Source organism: Manis pentadactyla, chromosome 14 (assembly GCF_030020395.1).
Source record: "Manis pentadactyla isolate mManPen7 chromosome 14, mManPen7.hap1, whole genome shotgun sequence".
Taxonomy (NCBI): Eukaryota; Metazoa; Chordata; class Mammalia; order Pholidota; family Manidae; genus Manis; species Manis pentadactyla.
The window spans coordinates 33,631,375-33,656,578 of NC_080032.1; the positions used below are offsets into that span (position 1 = coordinate 33,631,375).

Below are 25,204 nucleotides of genomic sequence, written 5' to 3' on the forward strand. Positions count from 1 at the left end.
TGGAGGGACTGTCTTCAAGCTCCTCCAGGAAATGAGGCTTTTACAGTCACACAGAGTGGCTCTTCCCTCTGTGAGACAGGTGGTCCCCCAGATGATGCCACCATGTCCTTTTAGAAAGTCTCTGTTTGTATCACTAAACTCAGCAAAGGCCTCCTGGCTGTAGGGCCCGGAGCCTCCGGACTTCACACAGCCCTGGTGTGAGCTGGATCACCTGGATTTTACCAGCAGAGGTGACACTCCGTGAGGTCGGAGGACACCACCTGCTTTTCCAAACATTTGGGAAATTCAGCTCTGTCGGGGAATGGAACTGGGATGCTTGGCCTGATACTGGGTGTGATGGCCACACATACTAGGAGCTCCAAGGCCCCAGGCCACCCGTGTGTCCTGATGTTGGCACTTCTGGGGAAGATTCTGTTCAGGGGTCATTTTCCTGTCCTCACCTTCCCACCCCCACAGGCCACATCAGTCACCAGCCACTTCCTTGTGGTGCCTGAAACACTTGCTTCTATTCTGAGCTTCAGGATGCATCTCCTAAATATCGTGTCCTTACCTCACCTTAGGGTGGCACTTCTGTGGTGATGTGGCTGTGGGACAAGTTAAAGCCATCAGGCCCACAGGATGTGGTCGGGGCCAGCTCAGGCTCCCTCAGATGAGGGGAGGGCTCCATCCCTAAATCCTCCCACAATGCTTTCAGAAAGAGAAAGAAATGTCACAGTGGAGTCCCTGGTATTGTCCCGAGTCAAGGAAGTTGTTGGAGAACTCAGTGGGGAGCCTGGGGCTTGATCCTAATCTAATTCTGTTACTCAGTTAACATATTCACCCAAATTTCTCAGTCCCTCACATAGACCCAGCACCTTCGTCACCGCTTTCCCTAGTAGTAACTATACTTTAACCCAAGACTGAAATCCTGCTTTAGAAAACTGTCAAATAATGGCACTAAATTTTTAAAAATCATTATCATTAGATAACCGCATCTTTCTTCTTCCAAAGGCATTGGTCACCCAAAGGAAAACTTTGCTTTAGCCTCTGGGTCAGTAGCTAGGAAATGAACTCCTTGATAAACATCAGCAGAAAAATATAAGGCAGTTCAGAATGCAAACAGCACCTTCCTATAGTTTATACCTGCACTGATAAAGTTCCTAGAGTTTCTATCTACATGGGTAGGTACCGCCAAATAATAGTAACATTTCCAACTAGCAGAGAAAATAGTACCAAAAGCTTTTCCTAAAATAACTTAGTTTTAAGCCCTTTTGTGCTCTTTTTGCTATAAAAGTGTAAAGCAATGCAGAAGTCAAAATGTATTTTTTTTTTTTTTTTTGGCTAGTGTTGAAATGAGACAGTCTGGTTGACTGCTGGACATTTTCCTCATCCTTCTCCCACCGACTTTAGATAGGCAGAGATGAGCTAAGGAACACATAGCTGTCCACATGGCGGAAGGATGGAATTGTTTCTCCACTCTGACAGCTAGCCGTGCCAGCATTAGTATTCGCAGGGTGTCTGTTACCAGGATTAATCCTTGGCAAGGATTGCACTTTCTGTCAGCTTGTAACAACTGCATGTCTCCTGAATATATCACACACACATACATATGTACAATGATATATGCATACACGTATACTTGGTGCAGAAATCCCATGACAGAGCAGGATTGGGGAGCAGCGGTGGGGAGCATGAGCTCTACATGACCTACTTACGGAAGGCAGAGTCCCCCAGTCAGGCGGTCTTCACATGACAATTAGCAGCTTTCCCTGCAGTGTGGAGAGCCGGAAGGACACAAGCCTCTCCCTAGCACACATCACTCTGCCCTGCTGGGTTCCTGCTGCTCTCCAGGAGTGTGACACAGTAGGGAAAGAGACCGGTTCACTGTGAGACCTGCTACTCACTCTCGTACAGTGCCTCGGCCCCCCTTCCCACTGCACAGCGGCCGCCGAGCTCTGAGACGTGAGCCATGGAGTCAGAGGTCCACCAGGACACAGGCTGCAAGGCCAGTGGCCTTCTTCCAAAGACAGCATTCTTTAGGATGGGATGGAAGCAACCTAACATGGTTCCCTAGTCTCAGGAACAGGGGAAGAATGTTCTTAGAGTTGAAAAGGGAAAAAAAAAGAGTATGCACTAAGAAGATAGGGATGAGGTTGGCTTTCTGCTTTGCAAGGCACTAAGGTGATCCCAAAATAATTTCTGGAGACCGTTCAGCATGCATGCCTGGGACACCAGATGATGTGGCTTTGCCTCCAGTGCCCTTTACTTTTGCACACATCATCACGTGCTCCATTATCTTCTCTGGGTGAAAAATGAGCTGATTTAAATTACCAAGCTCAGATACTCATCTAAGAGGACAGCTGAGAGACTTACAGACAGAAGTAAAAGGGTGAGAGGAGAAAACGGGAGATGAATTCCAGGTACCTGGTTGCTGCGCTGCCTGTGGCATCTGCTGGCCCCTCTGAGCACTGTACTGAACGGAGGCCATGGGCCGGTACTGCTGTGTGGCTGAGGTAGGGTACTGACCGGATGGGTAATAGTACACGGGCATCTGTGGGAAAGAGGGGAAGTCCACAGCAGGTGAGAACTGTGTATAGAGTAGCACTTTTCAATGTAAAACATGCCCCCATCTTATCACATCGCATGATGGACACCAAGAGCTTCTTTGCTGCCAATATGTGGGTGCTGTTGTGCCCATGAAGATGGGAAATCTATTCCCAAGTCCTTTAGTCTCACTTGCTTTGACTGATGCCATGAGACAGAGTGTTGACCTGTAAGGCTTGCAAGCCTGGTGCTTAAGAAGACCTGCAGCTTTCACTCCTGTGGGAGGGAAGCCTGGCTTCTAGGAAGACTAACCTAGCCTGCTGGAGAGAGAGGCCATGCAGAGAGCAGAGGTGCCCCAGCCGTCAGGCTCTATGACGTTCTAGGCACGTGGGTGAGGACATCCTGGATGATCCAGGTTCAGTCAGGCCATGCCAGCCAGTACCACCTGGAGCCATCCCTGCCCAGTCCTGCTCAAATTACTGACTTAGTCATGAGCAATACAATGGCTCTTGGTGTAAAACACTGAATTCTGTGTTTTTAGAATGAAATAAGAGCAAATGAAACGGTCACCTATGACACACACACAAAATGTATGGTAATTAAAAATATATCTAGCATGAATCTTTTTCTAATGGAAACAGGTGACACATGAAAATTGCTGCTCTCCAGTCTAAGAGAAGCAGAGAAAGAAATTATGAAATATGGTAGTCAATCAAAGCCCTTGGCAGAGTGACTGACACATAGCCAGCCTCCAATAAAATTATGTTCCATCTAAAAAAAAGACATACACTTAAAATATTGTTTCTGTCACCTTCTGTCACTTTCTAATGACTGAGAATGGCTAAAAATATTCTAATTACTTCCAATAAGATTCAAATAAATGTCTCTGATCTGGAAAGCCTTCCTTGCCTACCTCAGGTCATTTATATGAAGGCTATTTTCTCACTAATCATAATTATTTTTCATCTCCAGGCCTCTGTCATCTTTAAAGTGCAAACAGAGGCACACCAGTACAGAGCTGGCAAACATTATATACACAGAATAAAATTACCTGTTTGAAAACTGTGGTTCTATGACTTATTTTATTGTCTGATTTGCTCATGTCAAATAGGAAGCACTTTTCTATTTCAGTCTTGCTACTGACATACATGTGTAATGTTTTCCTGCCTTAGGATAAAGTCAGAATAAAAGATAACTTAGTTTGTGTGGATCTGGGGTTCTGCAATTCCAGGGAATCATTACAAGTCCTCATTCTGACTAACACTATGGATATCCAAGGCAGAGTGAATCTGAAGCAAGCACAGGTCAGTGTCAGCAATGAACTCATTGATCAGGTGCTTTGTTTATAGAGATATGATTTTCCTATTTCTTTATAAGGCAATTTATGATAACAAAACCTGAGACAATCCTGGAGTAATAATATGTTTTAGTTATTCTCTGGCAAGTTGGGGTGCTATTAAAGATTATGACCATTATACATCAGATGCTTCCTAACACTATAAATAAGAACAATTATTATCAAGTTTATTCATGAGCATTATACTGATATAGTCTTTCAGGAAGAAGGGCATGCTGTTCCTTTAGGAAAGATGGGTTCTTGGGTCAGTGTCAGCTCACAAATGTGTCATCCACTCCTTGGGCTTTCCTCTTACATTCAATCTGAAACATGAAAATACCTTCAGGAATGAGAAGGGATAGCTTTTTTTCACACACTTGAAAATTTCCTGAAGAAGGCTAAAGGTTTGGATAAAATTATCACTCCTCCAAAAAACAGAACAAAACAAAACAGCCTCACTCTAGGTTACTCAGGATTTTTGCTGTGTTCTTCTGTTTTCCCTCAATGCTGTCTTCTTTGGTACCCTGATGGCTGCTCTAGCACTGGGGGCACCTTTGTCCAAGGCAGGGCACTGGCTGCCCCACAGAGCCCACAGCTCCAAGCAGGTGCAGCCAGTGGGCCATGGCACAAAGCTCATCCCTACCCTCCTCCACCCTAGAGGAGGGAAGCCGAGGTGGGCTAAGAGGAATCCTCATAGGAACAGCATGGGAGTTTGGAGTAAAGGAGGGGCAGGGAGAAAGGAGTAAAGCTAGCCCCAAATGGAGCAAATGTGTACTTGCAAACAACTGTGTTAAAATATGGAGAATCACAGAAATGGGTGGTTAGTGGAGGAAAGAAATAATGGAGAGAAAGAAGAGACTATAAGAAGTGAGCCTTTCTCCCATCCCCTCCTCAAATCCCTCTTTGCCTGGCCAAGTGCTTCCTGATTCACCTTGAGGTGGGCGGTCAGAAAGTCAGACAAAACTGCCCTTCCAGGTCAGTAAATAGGTTTGTTCGTTGCGTAAATAAATTCAACGTATTTCCACATGCCCATGGACTGTATCTCAAGAGTTCTTGTTGAGCAATCAAATTTTAAAATGTTCACCAAGTTGAAAATCACTAGGGCTTCCATCCTATGCCTTTATCTGTGGTTCTTTTAAAAAGAAGTTCATGGGTGTCCAGACTGATCATGAACCGTGAACATCTACTCTTTTTAAAGAAATTCCCTCCCTTTTTCTATTTTTACATCTATTGAAGAGGGAATGAAAGCAATTCTTTTGCAGACACACCAGGGGTCCTAAGTTGTCATTGCTCCTGCTGTGCACTGATACTGAAATTCCTTCATTAAGGAAGGACTTTTTTTTCAAAAAAATCTTCAGTTAAATATTCTGCTAACTCTTCTCTTTGGCAGCAGAAATGGGTAAGAACAATTTGATGCTATTTAGGCTAACCGAGCTAAACTCTTCTTTCCCCAATAATCAAACTTAAACTATTGGTAAAATATTAGTGTATTAATGAGGCCCTTTCTCCTGTAATGTAAAATTACTTTTCACATGTCCCTAAATCCTACTATCAAAGAGACGTTACAGAGAAGGCCACTGAAGATGAACTATTAATTTAATCATTCAAAGTAACATGAACATCTGAGTGAAAATCTTTTCATGGTGGAGGACTCTGCATGGCTTGAAAAGAAAATAATTTATTCAAGGTGTTAAGCCAGTGAAACAAGTCCTGCAAAAGGTGACACTACTTTAAACAGCTCATCCAGGGCAATATTTCATAATTAGGATGGAATTTGCTTGGGTTATGTGTGCCTTGAAAATGGAGCAGAAATTGTCTGTACATTTTACATCTTGACAGTAATCACTTGCGATATTCTGCGGGGGATACCCCAGAGAGCACTGGGAATGTTTGGTGGTGAGCTGTAACCCATAATCAGTCTTTGTGAAGACAGTAAAAATCAGTGATCTGTGGTGTCTTACACGCTCAAGTCAATTAAATATGATTAATGGCTACCTGTGAGAGTGTGCGAGCTCTGCGTGCCCCCGGGGAGGAGGGACAGTGGATGTCTGCCTAGCCTCCTCCTTTATATTCAGAGAGGAGCTCCTGCCTGCAGCATCGGTGAGCTCCAGAAAATGCTTATGAATGGGAGAAAAAGAGTGCTTTCCCAGGGCAGTGGCAGGAGAGAGGTGATGGCCTCCCCGGAGCAGGGTTTTCTGTTCCCCGAGGCTTTCCCATCCCTGGCCGCCTGGCGCGGAGGATGTCACATGGGAGGGGATGCTGTTCTGCGGCTCCTACCAGCAGCCTGGAGAGTGGGTGCTCCCACTGTGTGCCTTGGACAGTCGGGTCAGTTTCATTGACCTTGCTTTCTGGTTCCCAAGGCTTTACAGCTGATGACGAGGATGCACCAGGTCTGTGAGGGATATTAGTGTGGACCAGAAAGGACGAGGCGGGTGGACCTGACTGTATTCTGTATGAAAATACAAAGGTCCAAACGCAGACCGAACCCATTTATGGTCACAGGTGTGAGAAAAACCACACTCACCTGGGCAGGTGGAGGCTGTTGCACAAACCCCCGGGGAGAGGGAGGGGCCTGCAGGACTTGCTGGGAGATGGGGGGCCCGGAGCCTGAGAAGCTCCCCGTGGGGAGCTGCTGGCTTGGAGAGGCGATGACATAGCTTGGCTGTTGGGCTGGCTGAGACATGAGCGGTGGGTAGACAGGACCCGGAGGAGGCTCGGGGGTCTCTCCTGATGACTGCCGGCTCAGGTTCATCTGGCCGAACTGTGTGGCCACATCGTCTCTCTGCGAGCCGCAGAAACAAACGAGGACGTCAGCAAGACGGGCTTAGCGATGGGAGAGGCACAGGGAGGCACACATGGGACGCACGCTTGCCATCATTGGAGGAGGAAGGAGTATAATTTGGAAGCAATGGAGGAAAGCAATTCTCCATCCAGAACAAGAGAACATGACCAGAGGAAACAGATTCTAATCATCCCAAGGATCAGGCATGCTGCATGATTTGACCCAGATCTCCCTCTTTCAATGGAAACTGAGTATTATTGTTTCACTAAGGGCCTAGCCTCCTTGGGAGGCGGAGACAGGAAGGCTGGGTGGTCTGTCCTAAATGGCCCACTGGTATTCCCAGCAGCAAACACAGGCCCTGCCTTCATGAGAGAGCAGGAAGGACTTGGGTCCTTCATCACCCATGGTGCTGGCAGGACTGGGGTCAGCAGACTGAGTAGGGTTTCATTTGTCTATTGGGGAGCACTTTTCACTGGCCCCACCTGAAGTTCAGGGGCGATGCTTACTGATCTTGTCCAAAGGACCTAGTACATTAAGGGGCCAGTGAGGGGGGGATTTGGGGATCAGAGACCTGGGGGAGCTCCTGTACTAGGACCATGGCGTGATGATGACTCTGTCTGAACACTGACTTTGCAGTATTTCCCAGATGCCCGCACCCAGTTTGCGGCTCTCTGTTTCTGACTGCCGACTGTGAGGGCATTCAGTTCCTGCTCAGCCTGTCAATTCTGAGAAGGCACCAGATCGTAGTGGTTTGCAGAAGCACTAACATGGGACAGGCGACAGAAAGGACACCCTGCTTTTGGAGATGGTTGTGATGTTCTGGACTGAGACATTCACACCCACACCCTTGCAGCCAGCCCCGGGTACCCCCAGATCAGCCAGCCTGCTGAGAAGGGAGCAGCGCCAGAGCCACACACAGAGGGTACATTACCGTGGGGAACTGTTGGGCTGGAGACACAGGCAGGAGGTGCTGAGGAGGAAAAGAGACAGCCGGATATTGCACGGGCTGGGAGGAAGCCTGCAGCCCCTGCACAGAGGGAGAAACAGCTGGTCAGGATAGAGGGAAGCGTGGGGGGTTGAATCCCAAGGGAGGGCCATCTTCCCTGAGGCCCACCATCAGCCCTTCCAGGTCTCTGTGCCCAGTGTGCTGCAGAGATGGGGGGCCAGGTGCTCCCCAGGAAGTCAAAGCTACACAGACACTGCCAGCCAGCCTGGGGAGAGGCTGGCTTACCCAGAGGGAACACTCTTTTAAAAAGTTACTGTGACACTTTCATGTTTTTGGCGGTTACATCCTCAGGGTCTAAAAATGTCCCATAAGGACTAAGGAGTAAGGAAGAAATAAAAAAATGAGGTTCACTCTGGAAAACCTCTGGTTTCTGTGGCTCTTTCCCTGTGTTGCCCCAGGAAAGGAGGGCAGCTTTCCATCCTCCAAGGGGATATGAACAGCCAGGCCACTGCGGAATGACCTGATCTGTGGTCCTCCGCTGATAAGGTGGTCCACCTTCTGTGGATGCGAGCCCTTGGTCTGAGCTGGGAACGGGTGAGAAATATGCCACAAGGCCTGGGGGAGCTTGAGTTCAGTGCCGAAACAGTCTTCTTGATACATAAAAAGAGTATCTAGACCTGAGAGAAAGCGTGTCATTCATCTCCCTTCCCTAGCACTGTGCCCTCATCACGAGGTCACTGGGTGGTACACCCACCTCCATCCAAACTTCAGGATCCAGAGGACGTCCTGTCAACCAGCAACTAAGGATGCCAGGTGGCCAGGCTTCATCTGTGTGTGGATGGAGGTGGCGCCAGGGGAAAATATGCCCTGCCTGCTGCTCTGGGACTGCGGAGTGCTCACCTGGGGCCCTGCCCTTCCCCATGCTCCCGCCTCTGCTCACCTGGGTGACCAGCGGGCCTGCCATCGGTGGCTGTGGTGGCTGTCCCCGCTGCTGGGGCTGAGGAGAGGGCTGCTGGGCCGGCCCCACCACGGGGCCCTGCAGGGGCTGCTGGCCAGTGGGGGGGTTGTACACGGCCGGGCTTCCATCGGGATTCACAAAGGGCTGGCCTGCAATGGAACCAGAGCTTGGTCCAGGGCAGCTCCTCCTTGGCCAGACGGGCCACTCTGATCGGTACTCATTGTGTGCCTATAGATACTCAACATGCAGGGACAGTGGGAGTCCAGGACAGTGTGAACACTTTACTGCCTATCTGTTCAGGCTAGATCACAGTGGGAGCATTTTAAGTGGCAGCAGATGAACCCGCCTCCTTCAGAGAGATTTGCCGAAGCCAAGGGCAGATGTGTACAGTGGCACCTGGCAGAGAAGGCCTGTGGAGACACAGTCCCCAGGAAGCCATGTTTCGTTGCTCTGCCCCAATAGCCAGGGGCCAGGTGGCATCCACCGAGAGACAGTGCTTCCCATGCACACAACTCCAGCTGTCTGGTTACACACTATTTACCAACACACTTGTTTTGCTTCCACAAGGTCGTCACCAACTCAGAGTCACAAAAATCAGTCTACAAACATATATACAACAGGACATACCAGATCCACTCACTCCCTTCTCTAAACAGATACAACCAGGAGCTCATGGGAGTTAAGATTTTCAAGGTGGTGCACAATGAACACATCACAGAGTCCTCTTGTAATGGTGAAGCAAATATACATTATTTTGCCTTTGAAATAACAGTGACGTTCACTATTGTTGTTACCACTATTTGAAGAATACTTTGTGGTTTACAAAATAGTATCCCTGGAAGCTCAGTATGAGTGTGTGAGGGAGGAAAGCATCCTCTCCCCACGTTTTGGAAGAAGTGAAGGCCCACCGGAACGATTATGGGAACAAGATGCTGCAAGGAGGAGAGTGGACATGGAGGGAAGGAGGGGAGAGAGAACAAATCGATTCTAGGTGGCAGGCACAGGGACAGGCGGCTGACACATGGGGTCATGGTTCCTTTACGGACCTCAGCTATGCGGTCTCATTCCTCTTTCTAGACAAGATCATGGCCCAGAGAGACAAAGCAATTGATTCAAAAATACAAAAAAAAAAAAAAAAAAAAGAAAGATTAAGAGAACCAAGGAACAGCCCTGCTCAGTATGAGTCTGAGGTCCATTCACTTTCCATCCCTCCAAAAACTTCCCATGATTTACCCAAGTTTATATGAGGAGAACATGGTACAAGGGGGAGTGCTGAGACAAATCCAGTCACAGCTGGAGATCATCGATCAACGTGTAGGAAGGCAGGAGAGGTGGGGGCCACGCTTCAAGGTGGATCGGCAGGGAAAGGATGAGAAGAACCAGAATATAGGAGAATGGGTGGGCCAGGCGTTGGTGGGACCTTTTGTCTGTCCTCTCTGCCTTTTCCGTGATTCCCACAGCCTTACAGGAAAGGGAGCAGTGGGAATGTCTGTCCCTAAACTGAGGCCACAACAGTATTCTCTAAGAACCTGAGCAAAATGCCTGGAGGAGTGGGACTCCCAGCACAGGGCTGGTGTCTCAGAGGAAGATCTTCCTCCCCCTGGCAGCACGGAGACAGCAGAAGCTGCTGAGTCCTTCCCCAGCACATGCACTGAAGCCTCCCCCTCCCTACGCTGTCCTGGTAGGCAAGGTGCAGGCAAAGTTTATGTGAGCACTCTTGCGAGGCCAAGTGGCAAGTGGTGGTTGAGGAAAGGAGGCTTTTTCTTTAATAATTTATAAGAATAACCAGAGACCAGCAGTAATGTGAGGAAAAGTAGCAACAAAAAGGAACATAGCAGAGAGGCAATTATCAAAACTGACCTAAAGGGAACAATATTCTAGTGAAAAGAAAAAAAAGGTATGGTATTCAACAAGAACAGACTGTTATAAAATGAGAGCTGAGCTAATTAGCTAATGTATGCCAAGTGACAGAGACCAGTCCCCAAAGGGCAGCTACTGCGGAATCCATTTCCACTACATTCAAGATCAGGCTACAGGTACCAACAGTGAGAGAAGTCAGAACAGTGGCTCCTCTGTGGGGCACCAAGGAGCCCACCAGGAGACCAGGCATGTCTACACCTCATTCTGGATGGTGTTTACCCAGGTGCCTCCATGTGCAAATGTTTCCCAAGGCTATATATACCTCAGATGTGTGCAGATCATGCACCTCACCTATGTATTTTATAATTATATGAAGAAAAGTCATTGAATAGGTAGGGGAACGGATGTGGACAGTGTAGTGAAGCCAAACAGAATGCTCACCTCACTGGTGCAGACAAAGGATGTGATTTTGGCTCAGTTAGGAACCGTAATGGGAGCTTAGCATTCTCTATCATTACCACAAATCTCCAGTCCGTATTTATTTGTGTGCATGCAACAAGAAACCTTAAATGCTGCGTATTCATGAACTCCCTGCCAGAACTAAGTTCTGATGACAAGTTCATAACCATTGACAACATGCGGTGATGGAAAAGCCAGTGGGCCAGAATTCTGTTCACAGAACAATGACTAAGTTTAGAGGTGCTTTTAGAAATGTTTTTCCCAGGTACTTGTTTTCCTATCACTGTCATTTAATTTTAGCTACATTTTATTGTTCTCAATTTTTTTAAAACAAGTTTCTTCTGGATTTCACATCTGCCACCTATTTTTTTTTCCCCAAAAAACCGAGCAACTTAGGAAAGGATGAAAAAAAAAATAGATTCAATTTTCAAAAAGCTGTCATCTCATTTCATGTTCTAATCCTTAGTTTCCTCCCTTTTTGTTTCTTAAAATGATGTAAAGAAAATTGTAGGTCCCTGGCTTTTAAAAAATTCTTCACAGCAGCTCCATATGAAGTCATTTCAAAATCAGTCTCACTCTGTGCTTACACAACACACACACACAAGGATGGGAAATGAGAAGGAAAAGACCTTTCCTATATTCTACATGGCTTTCTATTTACCCCTGCAAGAGCTAAGGAAGTGTGAAAAACAGGCTATAATTAGGGTGAAAAGCGAAATATTCAGATGTCCTTTTTGATAAGGTTGAGATCATCTGTTCAAAATGGCTTTAGTGTGCTGTGGCCCAGAAGACAGAAATGTCTCTAAATAATTGCATGTGAAAAGTACTAAGAATTCACTTGGGTGGAGAGAGATGGCAGGTTCTTCTGGAAAGAGAAGAGAGAATAGATGAATTTTCTGCTCACTAGGGAGAAATGGACAGAACAGAGGAAAATGGAAGAGGTAAGAAGGATGCCAGGGAAGAGAACAAAAACCTTTCCTAAGCAAGCTGGGCTCGGCAGCTATTGGTTTTCAAGTCAGGCACTGATTGCCTCTCTCTATTCTACCATTTCTTCTAATTCAGATACAATTACAATGGAACACAGGCAATTAGTTTGAATGACAGCTGCTGAAGACCAAAGGGGAAAGAAAGGCTAGCTGGCTTGAGGACGACTCAGCTCGGAAGAGGTTTCATGTCAGAAACTGCACAAGCGTGCCCAGCAGGCCCTGGCATGTGTGCGGGCAGAGATAAGAGAGTGCAAGGTCAGAGGTAACCTAGGGTGCTGAGCTAAGCCAGGGCAAAGGATTAAATGCAGAGAGCCCATTCCTCTCAAATACATGACATTAGGTGAGCAGCTTCTCCATTATCCACAGCGACATGTGTAATGTGTAGTAGATATTATTTTACTAGTATATAGTTATTGAGCACCTGCACAGTGACTGTAAGACTCTGCTACCCATTCCAGGGATGCAAAACATAAACAAAAACTGGGTAAGACACCTCCCCACAAAGAGCTTATAAATGTGCTGGTAAAAAGGAAATTAACCCACGGGCATACCACACTAGAAGCAAAGGAGTCATATGCTTCTCGTTTCCAACCCCATAGCATTTCTACCATGTATTTGACAGTAGAGTATTTAGAAAGTGAGAGAAGTGTGGATTTCAGTTCATCGCAATGACATAATAAGATGAGTTACAGGCGAAAAGATGCAAATGTCTGTTTTTAAGAGCAGAGTCATATGAGAGATTAGATGGATCAATGCATAGATATGTGCACACACATATGTATGCATTTTATATGACATGTATGAATACATACAAGCATGTGCATGTTTTCAATTTACAAAAATGAGCACATTTTGGAAATGAAAAAAACATCATCATTCACCTTACATCCCACCACTCAACGGCGGTACACAGTGTATTAATATATTTTCCTTCTGGAAATGTCCAGCATTTGTCAGATCTAAGAAGTGTGTATGAAGCCATTCAATGGTATTATTAGGTCCTTTTTCTTAGTTAGGATACTTTTTCAAAGGAGGTATTTTGATAGCAGCTCTAAATGACTCCATCCAATGAATAAGAATTGGCACTTGGTGCCAGAGAGCACTTTATTTCTTTTTCTATAAACAAGGTTATGGAAGATAATATACACATATATAGCTGTGCTATCATTATGTATAATATTCCTGCATTTACCCTAAAACTACTCTGTTGAGTGTTTTGAAACACTGCAATTTTGCTTAAAACAAACCACTCAAAACTCATTCTTAGTGTACGCTCTTGTCTACAAGCCCTCCATCTCAATTAAAAGTGAAGGAATTTAAGCCATTGGCGTCAGATCACACTTTGATCAGTGCCCAGAGTAAAGAATATGATCTTGGTTTTCTTTTCATTTTCTTTATAGTGCTTACAATGATCCAAATAAAATAAAAGCAATCTAATATTCTCCATGGAAGTATCTAATCTGAAAGCTTTCAAATCGTTTTCAATAAAATGATTATGTCTTCTTTTCCCTCAAGCTTATGGCTTTTTCAAAATGTCTCCATCAAACACTGTGCCTTGAGAATGTGCCATATGTTTTCGTGAAAGTGTGGCAATTATTCAAGTAATGATTTGACTATCATTCTCATGGTTCTCTGAATTTCCTAATTACCAGAGCACTTCCTATGTGAGAAGACTGAGTCAGGTCACTGTAATGAGATTCTCACCTAGTTTTGCGTGTTCAAGTTTAGCTAATCAAGGAAATACCCCAGAATAATCTAAGCCACACCTCAGATATATTTTGAGACAATTCAGGGTTTTTTTTCTAATCACTTATCAAGGCTTCTAAAGAAGTGACTAGTCAATGACAAGTTTTCGAATCAGGGTTTCTCAACTATGGAACTACTGACTATTTAGGCTGAATGGCCCTCTGTTGTGAGGGGCAGTCCTGGGCATTACAGAATACTTGGGAGCATCTGTGGCTTGCATCTTCTTAGATGACAGTAGCAGCTCCAACCACCCTAAACTCTGATAATCAAACTGTCTGCAGATATTGCCAAATGGTCTTGGAGGTGTGGAACAATTGTCCCTGATTGAGAAGTTTACCCCTTGAAGCAGATGTTTGTAGGTCTATTTGCTCAATGCTCTGGGTACTTTGGGATCAGTGTGGAAGCCAACTGACCAAGAGAGAAATTTGAAAATAAAGAACCAATGGCCATTCATGGAAGAAACCATAATCATGAGGTTACCAATTCTCGAAACCCCACCAAACAAGTCTGGTCTTAAAATCCCTAAAATAATGTAAGAATGTACTCTCTGTATCCTCTTTGACACCTGCTATTCCTTCCTCCCCAGTAGGAGCTGAGTGCAGTTCTGAAGTGAGAAAGCAACTGCTACAGTTAAGAATCTGCTATGTGCCCAACTGGTATTGCAAGTTCCTGCAATATCTTGGATGCAAGAACATTTCTGACATAATAAAAGGCTAACACACATTTAGTCTTGAAAAACACCAACTCTTAATTATATATCCCGGTTCATCCCTTGGAGGACTCTAATCTAAACTCCTGGGGATACATACACCATGGTCAGGGGAGAGAGCACAGACAGAAAAGTGGTTGTTTCTGGGAATTTTCCATATTTATGACTGGAAATCCATATTATGTCAATATAAAGATACAGTTTATAGCTATACATTGTCTCTTCCTCAATTGAGACCCTACATGGCAGTTCATACACCAAGCAATCCAGCTCAGTCATTTTCAGAAAAATTGCTAGCAAATTTGTAAGTCTGATCACAAGAACACACCACTGATCTTGTGTCCCTGCCAAAGCAGCGGTCACTCACTCACCTGTGTGTGGATTAAGAAGGATGCTTCCGGGCAGGATGCCTGTGGCAGCTTCCAGGGGAAGAAGGATATAGCTGGTGCTGCTGGGAGCCACCTGGCCCCCCATCCCGTTCTCCGGATAGGTCACGCAGCCCGGAGAACTGGCTGCCACACCCGAGACCAGGGCTGTGCTCTGCAGGGGCTGGTGGGTGCGGGACAGCGAGCCCGAGGAGCCCGTGCTGCTGGAAGACTCCGAACCTGCCACAGAGATACAAATCAGCAAACCATTCAGGCCAGGTAGGAGGAGAGAAACCTTTGCAGCTCCGGGCCTAATGCTTAGTTTTAGTACATTACAGAGTCTGTTAAGACAAGATTAACGAATCCCCCTTCTACCTCTTGGACTCACATTTTAATGAAATATTTGCTACATATTTTTCAGATGTGTCAATTTCCAAGGAAAAGAGAGATTAAGAATGAGCTCTCTTTTTTGGCCTTCTTACCCTGCCACTGGGGTGACAAATGGATAAATGGTACCCTAAAGCTCTGAGCTTAATGCCTGAAAACTCCCAATGAATGCCATGGGAAAGTCTTGCTGAGACAGAGTTAGAACAGAACGTCCGGACGAATGTTAAAGAGCCTGCAGTTGAAGGAGTCCCATGATGTGCTGATCATATGGATGGTCCTTAAGTACTGGTTCTCCAACATCCATAGGCTAAATTTTGAAGGAGCATGGTCAGCAATAATCTTTCCCCACAAGATGTGAGTAGAAGACCTGGACCACTCCTATTGGGAGCATTTAAGATTTGCATTTTCTCTCATATTCACAGAAGTTTTGTTAATATGGCCAAGAGGTGGACCAAGGAGAGCTTGACCTTCATGATAATGATCGAGCATCCTTCAAATGACACAGAAAAGCAAATCATGGGGATGTTTGTGGACTGTGGATTTTTCAAACACAAAGGTAACTGTATCAGCATGCAGAAACCTCCAAGGTGGAATCTAATCCTAAACATCTTCCTCTCCTTCCACTGTGGACATAGAAACCCCTTCTATATCCCTTGTTCATTAGGCCCTAGCCATCCTTTACCACAGCCAGAGCCAAGCAGTTCCCATACCCTTGACCGTAGTTTTCTGGGCACTGAATATTGACCAGAGAATGACAGAGGCAACACAACCATGCAAAATTTCTGTATATGTGAACTCAAACTAATAGCTGATATCACAGCTTGCAAGAATGGACTGCAAGAGATTTTTAGCATTATTAGCCCATAACTATTGATTTATGTCATTAAAAATGCATGAATGATAACATGTAAAAGGAAGAGTTAACATTTTTTTCAAGTTTCTAAAATGTGCTCAAATTTAACCGGAGAACTTGTAAAGAAGTGACAGAAATATAACAGGCAGTTGCAGGAAAGAGGGGCTGTTGAAGAATGTGGTAATTTTTGAGAAGAAGGGTAGTGATATTTATTGAACACTTAGTCTGTGTAAATATCTGGATAAACACTTTAATAATAAGTACTACTGCTGCCTATATAGATGGGGAAATGGAAGCACAGGGAAGATGGAGAACTTATGCCAGCTCATCTGGCTGGATAATGACAGAACTGGGATGTGATCTAGGCAGACTGGTCTAGATTTAATCAGGACTCACACTGCCTCCTGAAAGCGTGCATATGCGTACACCATGGCCAGCGGCTGCCAGTGTGTTCCTCGGAAATCTTCTCTGCTTTTTCCACAATTTGATTATTCATAGTTTCTGGCTAATTCAGGATGCTCCATCTAACTGGCTTAGAAAGCTGACAGAGCTCTGAATAACATATGGGGAGGAAAATAAAGGCTCTAAAAGTTGATTTGAAAGCACTCAGCAAAGTTTTGAGACCACATTGCTGACATCATAGCCCCAATGCAAACTGTAGTGTGTATTTGTGGTCATGCTGATGCTCCATGAGTGCAGAACTAACACCGACAATGGCCACAACAGTGATGACACACACAACCACACAGCCTCCTGCCCCCAGACATTTAAGGCTGCACAAGATTGATTCAGCACATCTCCTGGCTGAGGGGTCAGGCAGCAAGTTGGGGCTACAGAGGCATATCCCGACTCCTGTTTGAGGGCTAAGCTGGCACTGCACATAGACTGATGTGCCACAGTAAGATCCAAAGAGGGACTTCACCTTGGCTTTCAAAAATAGGCATTGGTCATTAATTTGCAGCACCATTTCCTTATGCCAAGGGTGAAGCGCAGCTTCAGCAGGAGCAATGAAGAGACAATGTAAAGACAATGCAATTGATTTGATTCCACAGGTTAAAAGAATGAACAAAGGCAAACTGAATTTGGCTTGAACTCTAGAATCTGGTAAGAATCAGGTAGAATCAGGTAAGCAATATCCTACCCAGAGACAGCACTACTGAAATTCCTTATGAAAAATGGATGCTAGCAAAGGTGATAAAAGGCACAGGATGAAGGGGTTCAAAGATCTTAAAACAATGAGACTGATACTTGAGAACTTTCTTGTTTGGGGTGCTGAGAGCTAATGTGTGTCTGGTTTTCATTTTTCCGGGATTTAATGATAACAATGGCAAATATTTAAACAGTATGTCTATGTGACAAGCATGCACTTAATCACTCTATATGAATTATGTAATCTAATCTTCACAACAACCCATTTTGGAGTTGAGAACTGATCCTCAGAAGAACTGAATAAATTTCCCAAGCACAGGTTGTGTGTGGTGCAGTCTGAGTTCAAACCCAGGTGAAGTGACTCCATGGGCCACAGTGTAAGTCTGTAGGGAGTAAGTTTTCCCCTGGAGTCACTCAAGGGAGAACCAGGTGGGGCCAGGGCCCTGCTATGCCTTAGCCAAGCTCTAGGAGGCACTACGCAGAGACCCGAGGCTCTCACAGTGGGGTGTGCAGAAGCTGGATCTGGATGCCAAGGGACCTCTAGTAGGAGGAGCAAGCAGATATCTGGGTGAGCATCTCAGGTGAACACTAAGAGAGGCCCAGAAAAGCAAAAGGGAAGGATGAAAAAGGCTGGAGAAAAGATCCTAAGGCAAAGCACAGTGGAAAACAGCAAGATGGGCAGAAGGGGAAGGGAGGGCAGATTCCCTGGGAGTGGGCAGAGAATTTCCTTCCCAAGGCGTGGTTTCTAGATTGGCCACTTACTAGCTGAGTTTTCTTCAGCAGTGATTACTTCTTTAGACCTCAATATCTTATTTTGTAACATGCAAGTCACCAGCCTAACTGGTGGACAGTGATGGCTTCACATTCCCTTAGTTTGACTGAACTTTGGACTGTGTCCTCCCAGATGGTGCGCCTTTACTCCCTTTTCTTAAGGATTTCTGCCCCCTCAAGATGTAAATCTCCCAGCCTCTTACTAGTTTTACAACTGAGGAATGTCTTTTTCAAGGTTTCGGGAGCCATGCTTTCGAAAAAGTGCCCTTATCTACCAGGTTCTGCAGGACAGATAGGAGCCTAACATTGATAAGTACCAGTTGGCAAACACAGATGGCTTAATCACGTGGACTGGTCACCTCTCCACTTCGTCCAGTGCCTTTCTACTAGTTCAGCCCAGCTCCAGCTTTGTTTTAGCAGGTTTCAGGTCCATCTCTCTCCCCTATCGCAGTAGTTGTGAATAAAGTCTTCCTTGCCTGTTTAACACACCTGCTGGAATTTTTCTTTTATAGGGACTGCGAACCCTAAGTATTTTTTCCCTACATTAATAATTCAAGAAAATGTTTCTAGACTCAAGGATCAGAACTCCATGGAATAACCCAAAGCTTCTGAAATTACAAGAGGGCAGGACTACCAGGATGCACTGGGGTGGTGATGAAAATGAACAGGAAGAAGAGGACACGGTGGAAAGGTGAGACATCTTGCCTTGGCTCCAAAAATACTCCGGGGTGTAGACAAGGAAGGTGACGACAAGAGAACCTTTGCATCCAGAAAACAAAATACCAGGTTATGTAAAATGATTAAAATAAAACAGAAGGGCTTCTTATTTCTCCAGGGCAGTTCTCAAAGCATGGTTTGAGAACAGGTAATCTGTGCCTGCACAAGTTCTTCGCATGATGCTGATGTAGCTGATGCTGAGAACCCCTGCTCTGGGAGATGCAGAGGGAGGATGAGAGTAAAACGATGCGGAGAGAGACAGACGTCACACTATTATTTCTCAATCACAGCCACAAACAAGAAACAGCTGAGGCTGCCCTGGAAGCATTATCCGGGTCCTCTTCACAAGGAAGACATAATAACGACATAAGGACATCTCTGCCTCCAGATGCTGGACATGGCGAGGTGACCATTTCTGTGCTCAGTGTGGGATACAAGAGGGGAATGATGGCCTGGGCCTCAAGACAGTGGCTCGAACGTTCAGACTTCAGTATTATGCTTTCTCCATAATGCAGGAAAACATGTTTCCCACCTAGGAAAAGTCTCATTATTATCTATTTAAAGCACAAACCCATGTAATTAGAGGAGGAGAAGAGTAACTTAAATGTTACAACTCCAGACTTGGTTTCTGAAAGGTCGAAAAATGTTGGCAAATTCTACTGGAATAACGAGGTAAGAAACTGGAAAGTTGTGCTGTTCTGAAGATCCATGACAGCAAAACTGACAGCTTTGCTTCATAAAATCATCTTGGGAAATTGTAAGTTTGTTTTGACATCCTATCTTGATCTTTAAATTTTTTTTTCCTTTTTACTCCTGCACCTTGACAAGCTTTCAAATGGAGACACTTAGATTAAAAAAAAAAAAAAAAGTCTGAAGCACTTACAATTTCTAATCATTCTTCAAAGAACATGGCATTTTAGCATTCTTGAAGTGTTTTAAATGTTTCCAAAGAGCTTTGCTTTGGAAGTGATTGGGGGTTGGTGCATGGAGAACAACGATTAATTTAAAAATCTTAAGAGCTCTTTTGGTGTGCTGGAATTTTTAAGTGCACCATTTAAGGTACTTGGTTTCTGCATTTTAAGGAGATTTAAAACTATTTAACCTTTCTTAGTTTACAAGAGCTCAAGTGTACCACAGTGGATTTTCTTGACTTCAGTTGTTGCAATAGTGGGATAGAAGAGCAATTAATTAGAGTAGGAAATCAAGAATTTGCCATTTGATGAATAAAAATGACAGAAGGCAGTGTGAGTCTTACCAAGAAGCAGGAGATACATATATATGTATATATAGTAGTGACTGTGACTGAATGCTATTAATTTTCTGCCTGTGTAGGGAAACACAAGATAATTTCTTAGGAGGCATTTGTCAACAACATAATTATGTTAAATCATTAGCATAATGAGCCTGGATTTCACAAAGGTTCCCCCTAGCGTGAGAATGAAGCTTGGTTAGCAAAGTAATTCCAGGTCAGAACAGCCCAGTCTCTGTGTGGGTCATTCACCACCTCCATCCCTGCTCTGGCTTCCCACCGACCTGCAACCCCAGGTCTGTGAATGCACCACCAGGGGGTCCTGGCACCCCTGGATATACACTTCAGTGAATCAGCTCAACCCCCACCTTAGCTGGCAGTTCGGGCCTCTGCACTTCAGCAGCAAAACCAAAACCAGACAGAAACAATTACATATACAGCCACAAACCTAAGTTCACGTAGTGTTACGACATGGCCGTCTGTCACCTTCCTGGGATTTCATGTGGTATTTTAATCGTGTACATTTGAAAATAATTTGGAAACAATGGCAAGGAATTCACAGGAGACAGAAGAGCTGGGCATGGCAAACTATGAAGCGCATTTTGCAGACTCATGTGCACCCTATGGTATTAATGTTCCCATAAGTTTAAAGTTGTTTCAAGTCCATGGTTTTCCTAGATTTCTCATCATTGCTCATCTCCCAAGAACGGTCTGTGAAACCTTAAACTACATACCGCAAGAGATCACTGTCCATTTAGAAGAAAATAAACAGGAGAAAATAAAAGATGTATGTACCTAAACCTTTCTGAGGCTCACTTTCCTTATCTGCAAAGCAGGAAAACATCAATTATCAATTAAAAAAACACAAAAACCAGTGCTGATTCAGGGCTTGCTTATAATTGGCCAGGCATTATTCAAATTGCTTTGTGTATATAAAATCTTTTAGTCATCAGAATAACCTGGAAGATTGGTACTATTACTATTCCCTCTCCTCAGCTAAGGAAACTGAGGCACAAACAGGTTAAATAACTTGCCCCAGATCATACTCACAGTATGCCAAAGCAGGAGCCAAAATTATTCCTATTATAATAACCTTGCAATGTGGTTTTAAGAAATGAATTGTAACAATCAAATAAAAAAAAATAATAGCTAGCCTTTGTTAAATAGTTGCCACATGTGGTAACCATTTTTATATAAATGATTGAATTTAAACTTAGAGTCGTCTACCCAGGGAATAACAGTAATATTCTATATACCATATGTTTTGTAGATAAGAGAACTAGACATTAGGGAGGTTAATGTGACCTAGGCACACAGCTAGCAAGAGGCAGCATTGGCATTTAAATCGCATCTTCTGATTTCCCAGAAAGCTCAAAAATAAATGCCTTTATCATGCTCAATGGCAGTCAGAGGGAATGGCTGGCAATACAGCTCAGGTAGAGTCCCAGAAACACCGCACGACACAAACCCATTCAGTACTAACTACCTGCTTTGGACAGCTTCCCGGTACTCCTGGTACTGGACGTGCTGTCCCCCCTGGTCAGCACCGTGATGCCCCCAAAGCTCGCTGTCTTGGTCACGGCAGGCTTGAGATTGCGGTTGGAGCTGTCAGAGTCTGTGCTGCTCCAGGCCCGCTGGTGGTCCAGCCACCTGAGTTCGTTCTCCGAGCTGCTCTGCCGACTCCCGGATGCTCTCCCCGAGCCATCTCTGTTGCCCCTGTAGCACGGCCATCAGAAAGATGCACAGGGACAGCGTCACTGTCCGTGAGCAGTATGGACACAGAGAGCGACTTTTCTTGGAAGAGTCATCTACGTGAGACCCTTCCTGTCTGCTCTCTCCATTAGACCTGTCGCCTCATAGGCCGCAAATGCCTTGATGTACGGACAGATCACACGTCACACACAACACGCACGTTTACAGACTGAAACACCAAGCCTGGAAATGTCACATGATCCCTCTGCCAGGGAAGGAAAAAAACTAGAAAAACTGAGTCTAAAGAGTGATGTTAACTACTCTTGGGGAGAAGAGAGGGGGCTATTCTCCTGGCCTAAATCAACAAAGAATCAATATTTGAAAACAATTATGATTTTGTGGGAGTCTGAAAGCCACACCCACTTAAGAGAAGTTTTCTCTCTCCCTTTGGCATTAAATCATTGGACTATGGAAAAATGGCACACAGATTCAGAGAAACCATTTGCCCATTTATTTTCTAACCCTATCTGATGCATATCTGAATTCATTACGTTGTTGATAGCACAAAAATTCCTCCATTAACCTATGGTGGGGATTTTGCCCAGTGATTTAACCTTCTCAGGCAGAGGAAAGAGCCCTTGAGTGCTTGTCACATAGAAAAACTTGTAATAATAACAAGTGTCAGCACTACACTGACATGAAAATTTTCAAGAGGATCAATGGAAATAACAAAAAAAGCTCCATAGGTGAAAGAACACATTTCATCAAAATTCAAATAGGTGAAGCGCGAATGTATTGGAAAAGAACCTTAGTAGCCAGAAGTGAATTTTGAAGACTCCAGAACATCTTGAAGCAGTGTGCAAAACTGCATGTGTTTAGAAAGTTGATGAAATTTACATTTTCATTGGTTTCCACTCTGCTCAAAGAGTAACAGGTAATATTTCCAAAACGTTTTCTGCAGTTCGAAATAATACATCATTAAAATACTCTTAAGATTTTCATGGATTATAAATAAGTAAAGGGGACATAAATCATGGGCAAAAGATATAACCTGTTTTCACATCACTATGCCATGGGACCTACTGAGATCTCAAACTCAGATCTCCTAGGTGTGACCAGTAGCTTTGTTAATACATGTTCTTGTAAAGACAATAATGGACTGTTGAGATGTTAAAGGTGCATCTGGTTGAAACCCTCACCAACTAAACTATTACAGCAGGTATCCAGAAAATTGTAGGTTTTAGTTCAACTTTACTTACTCAACATTTTCTTTTGTTTCATGAAAACTAAAGAAGGTAAATGGAGCCAAGAGATAATAAAAATCAAATTGCTAATATGTGATAGGAACTGTGTAAAGTGATGGGAGGAGTAAGAACAGAAACTCACAAAACAAAAACACTCAGTACCCTGCTGTCCTCTTGTCCCTGTTTCCTTACAAACACTCTCTGTGTTCCCAGTACCTCAGGGATGGCTGGTTTTAGGAACAAGGACCATCTAATAAAAGACCAGGTTACGAGTAGGATGTATCAGACACTCACCAACGGCCAGGTGGCTTTAGTTCTTAAACTACTCTGAAATTCAAGGAAGCCAGAGGAAGACGGGTAGAGAAAAACCAGCCCTCTCAAGAGGTCGGTGCTCCATTCCTGATCAGGCCCCTTTCCATCTCCAAATTCTAAGCTTCATCATTTTTACATAGAATTCTGTTTCATGTGACAAACACTCTTTGACAAAACCTGGCTAAGTTATTGTTTAGCAGCTGTGAATGCAGGAGAGATGTGACAATGATCTCATTTGAAGCTAATGTGGAATACTTATTACAGGAAAAGATGTGGGGTGGTCCTTAGCCTCAGCACACAGGATGCATCAGAAGCTCTCCTTGTGGGTGGTCGTCACTAATTCTGCTTCATTAAGTATCCCCTCCCCATGAACTCTGCATTCAGACTTGCTCTAAATGCCGGGGTGTCCTCCACTATGCCTAGGTGCAAATAGTGTGCTGTATTAGCACCTTCCCCTGGCAGAGCTGTTTCTAGAGCATTGTGCCACATCCCTGGCCAACGAGGTAACCTATGATTCCCTAGCTTCTTCTGCCTCTATTCTACCTGCTCAAATCATCATGCCAAGTCAAGTACATTTAGAAAGCAGGAAATTAAATTGCTGCTTTAGAATTAGCATTAATGAAATTCAAAATAATGTATCTAATTCTAACTTATAATCTCTAGATACTTATACATTGAAATGATATTTTATACAGTTCTACTGATTATCCACCTTAACACTGGTAAGGTGATGTCTAGACTTGAATTTCATATCTATTTGGGTGTGGAATCATAAACATCAGAGAAAACCATATCCATAAGTGCCTTCCCACTCTCCTCATCTCAGTCTTGGTCCCCTCCTAGTGGAAACCAAGAGGTTGATGGTAGTGAGATGCCTGGTCATCAGGAGGAGTTGTCCCTTTTGTGCATAACTAGCATATGATCCCAAAGTAGTCAGAAAGCACAAACTGTAAGTTTTGCTTCTGTGCTGATTAAAACAACAGATAACCTTTATTTTCCTTTATGTCTGAATGTGGTATGTTTTTGTCCAAGTAAGATATGACACATACCTTACTTGCTTTTTCCATTGGATGGCTTTGTGCTAAGTGGTCTTCCTGAGTCTCTGTGTCTGGCGATTGTGGTGGGTGATGGCATCTGCATTTGGGGTGGCTGATCTAAGTAGATGGTAGCTCTGGCTAGGGACCAGATCTGGGGCTCTGTAAAATTAATTTGCCTATACGGGTCAAGAACCCACATTTTATACATATTGGCCTAAACAAACCGGATCAAGGTGTGAGTGCAGGAGCACCAGTGTATTCTAGTCCTTTTCTGGGCTTTCAAGGGAGAGATGCAAGCTTGTTTCCTTAATCTTCACATGTGAAAATAAATTGTCTAATGATACAAGAGGAAGGCATTAGACTATGTAGTTCAACCTAGAAAAGTCAAGGAAATTGGAAAAGAAAAAAAGAGGATCCTGTTTTTTGTTTCTGACAAAGTGTAGAGGGAACAACTGACTCTAGCTTTTCAAATGATCAGGTCCTAAATTCAGATTTACTGCAAAAATATACTTTGTAAACACACAATCCATTTACATTTCTTGGTATCTTCTTTCTTCCAAGTGAGAAAGAGGTTTCGCTTGTTTGTTTTGTCTTTGCTACAACAGATGAATCTTAACATTCATAAAAACGCTAACTTATAACTTATTAAGTATATGTGTGAGATAGTGAGCATATCTACAGCACTGTGTATCCTTTGCCCTATTATGGATGCCAGAGATACACTTAATAGAGTACTGACAAAATGGGTATGGCTCTCTTTTTTCATGGTGCTTCCAACCAGCATAGAATTTACATTTATATGTATTTCCCTTTATCCTGTACATATCTTGATTTAAGTCATTCGTTAAAATTGAAAGCGATCCCCCATCTTCCTTTAGAAATAAAATCTGTACTTGAAAAAACTACTGATGGAAATATTATGATGGATAGTAGCAGCTAAAAATCAACTATGTAAATAAAGTTACCATTGATCTGGTTTCCAATGTCAAGAATGTATATACAGTTGCAATGCGTCGGAAAAATTTTAACTCAGTATAATTCACCACAGTTGATTTGGGAATGTCAAATCAGTGTGCTGCCAAAGTTTGCCCTTGAGAAAAAAGCAGAAAATCAGAGGACAAGC

The 25,204-nt window shown here is 44.1% G+C and overlaps 1 protein-coding gene across 23 annotated transcripts in view; it reads right to left on the reverse strand.

Moving 5' to 3' along the window:
* The window catches only part of ARPP21 (cAMP regulated phosphoprotein 21), a 146,460-nt gene that overhangs the window by 44,485 nt on the left and 76,771 nt on the right, over positions 1-25,204 (reverse strand). For 14 of the 23 annotated variants that reach the window (XR_008993882.1, XM_036921545.2, XM_036921561.2 and 11 more), the window contains 6 exons: positions 21,280-21,512; positions 14,677-14,910; positions 8,528-8,694; positions 7,573-7,668; positions 6,384-6,641; positions 2,404-2,530 (listed from right to left, as the gene is read on the reverse strand). Coding sequence is in view for 21 of the 23 variants with exons in the window: in XM_036921545.2 (XP_036777440.2) it covers positions 2,404-2,530; positions 6,384-6,641; positions 7,573-7,668; positions 8,528-8,694; positions 14,677-14,910; positions 21,280-21,512 (1,115 nt within the window). In the remaining 2 variants the exon portion in view is untranslated. Of the gene's footprint in view, positions 1-2,403; positions 2,531-6,383; positions 6,642-7,572; positions 7,669-8,527; positions 8,695-14,676; positions 14,911-21,279; positions 21,513-25,204 lie in introns of those variants that run through there. The other 9 variants (XM_036921562.2, XM_036921560.2, XM_036921558.2 and 6 more) reach the window with 3 other exon arrangements.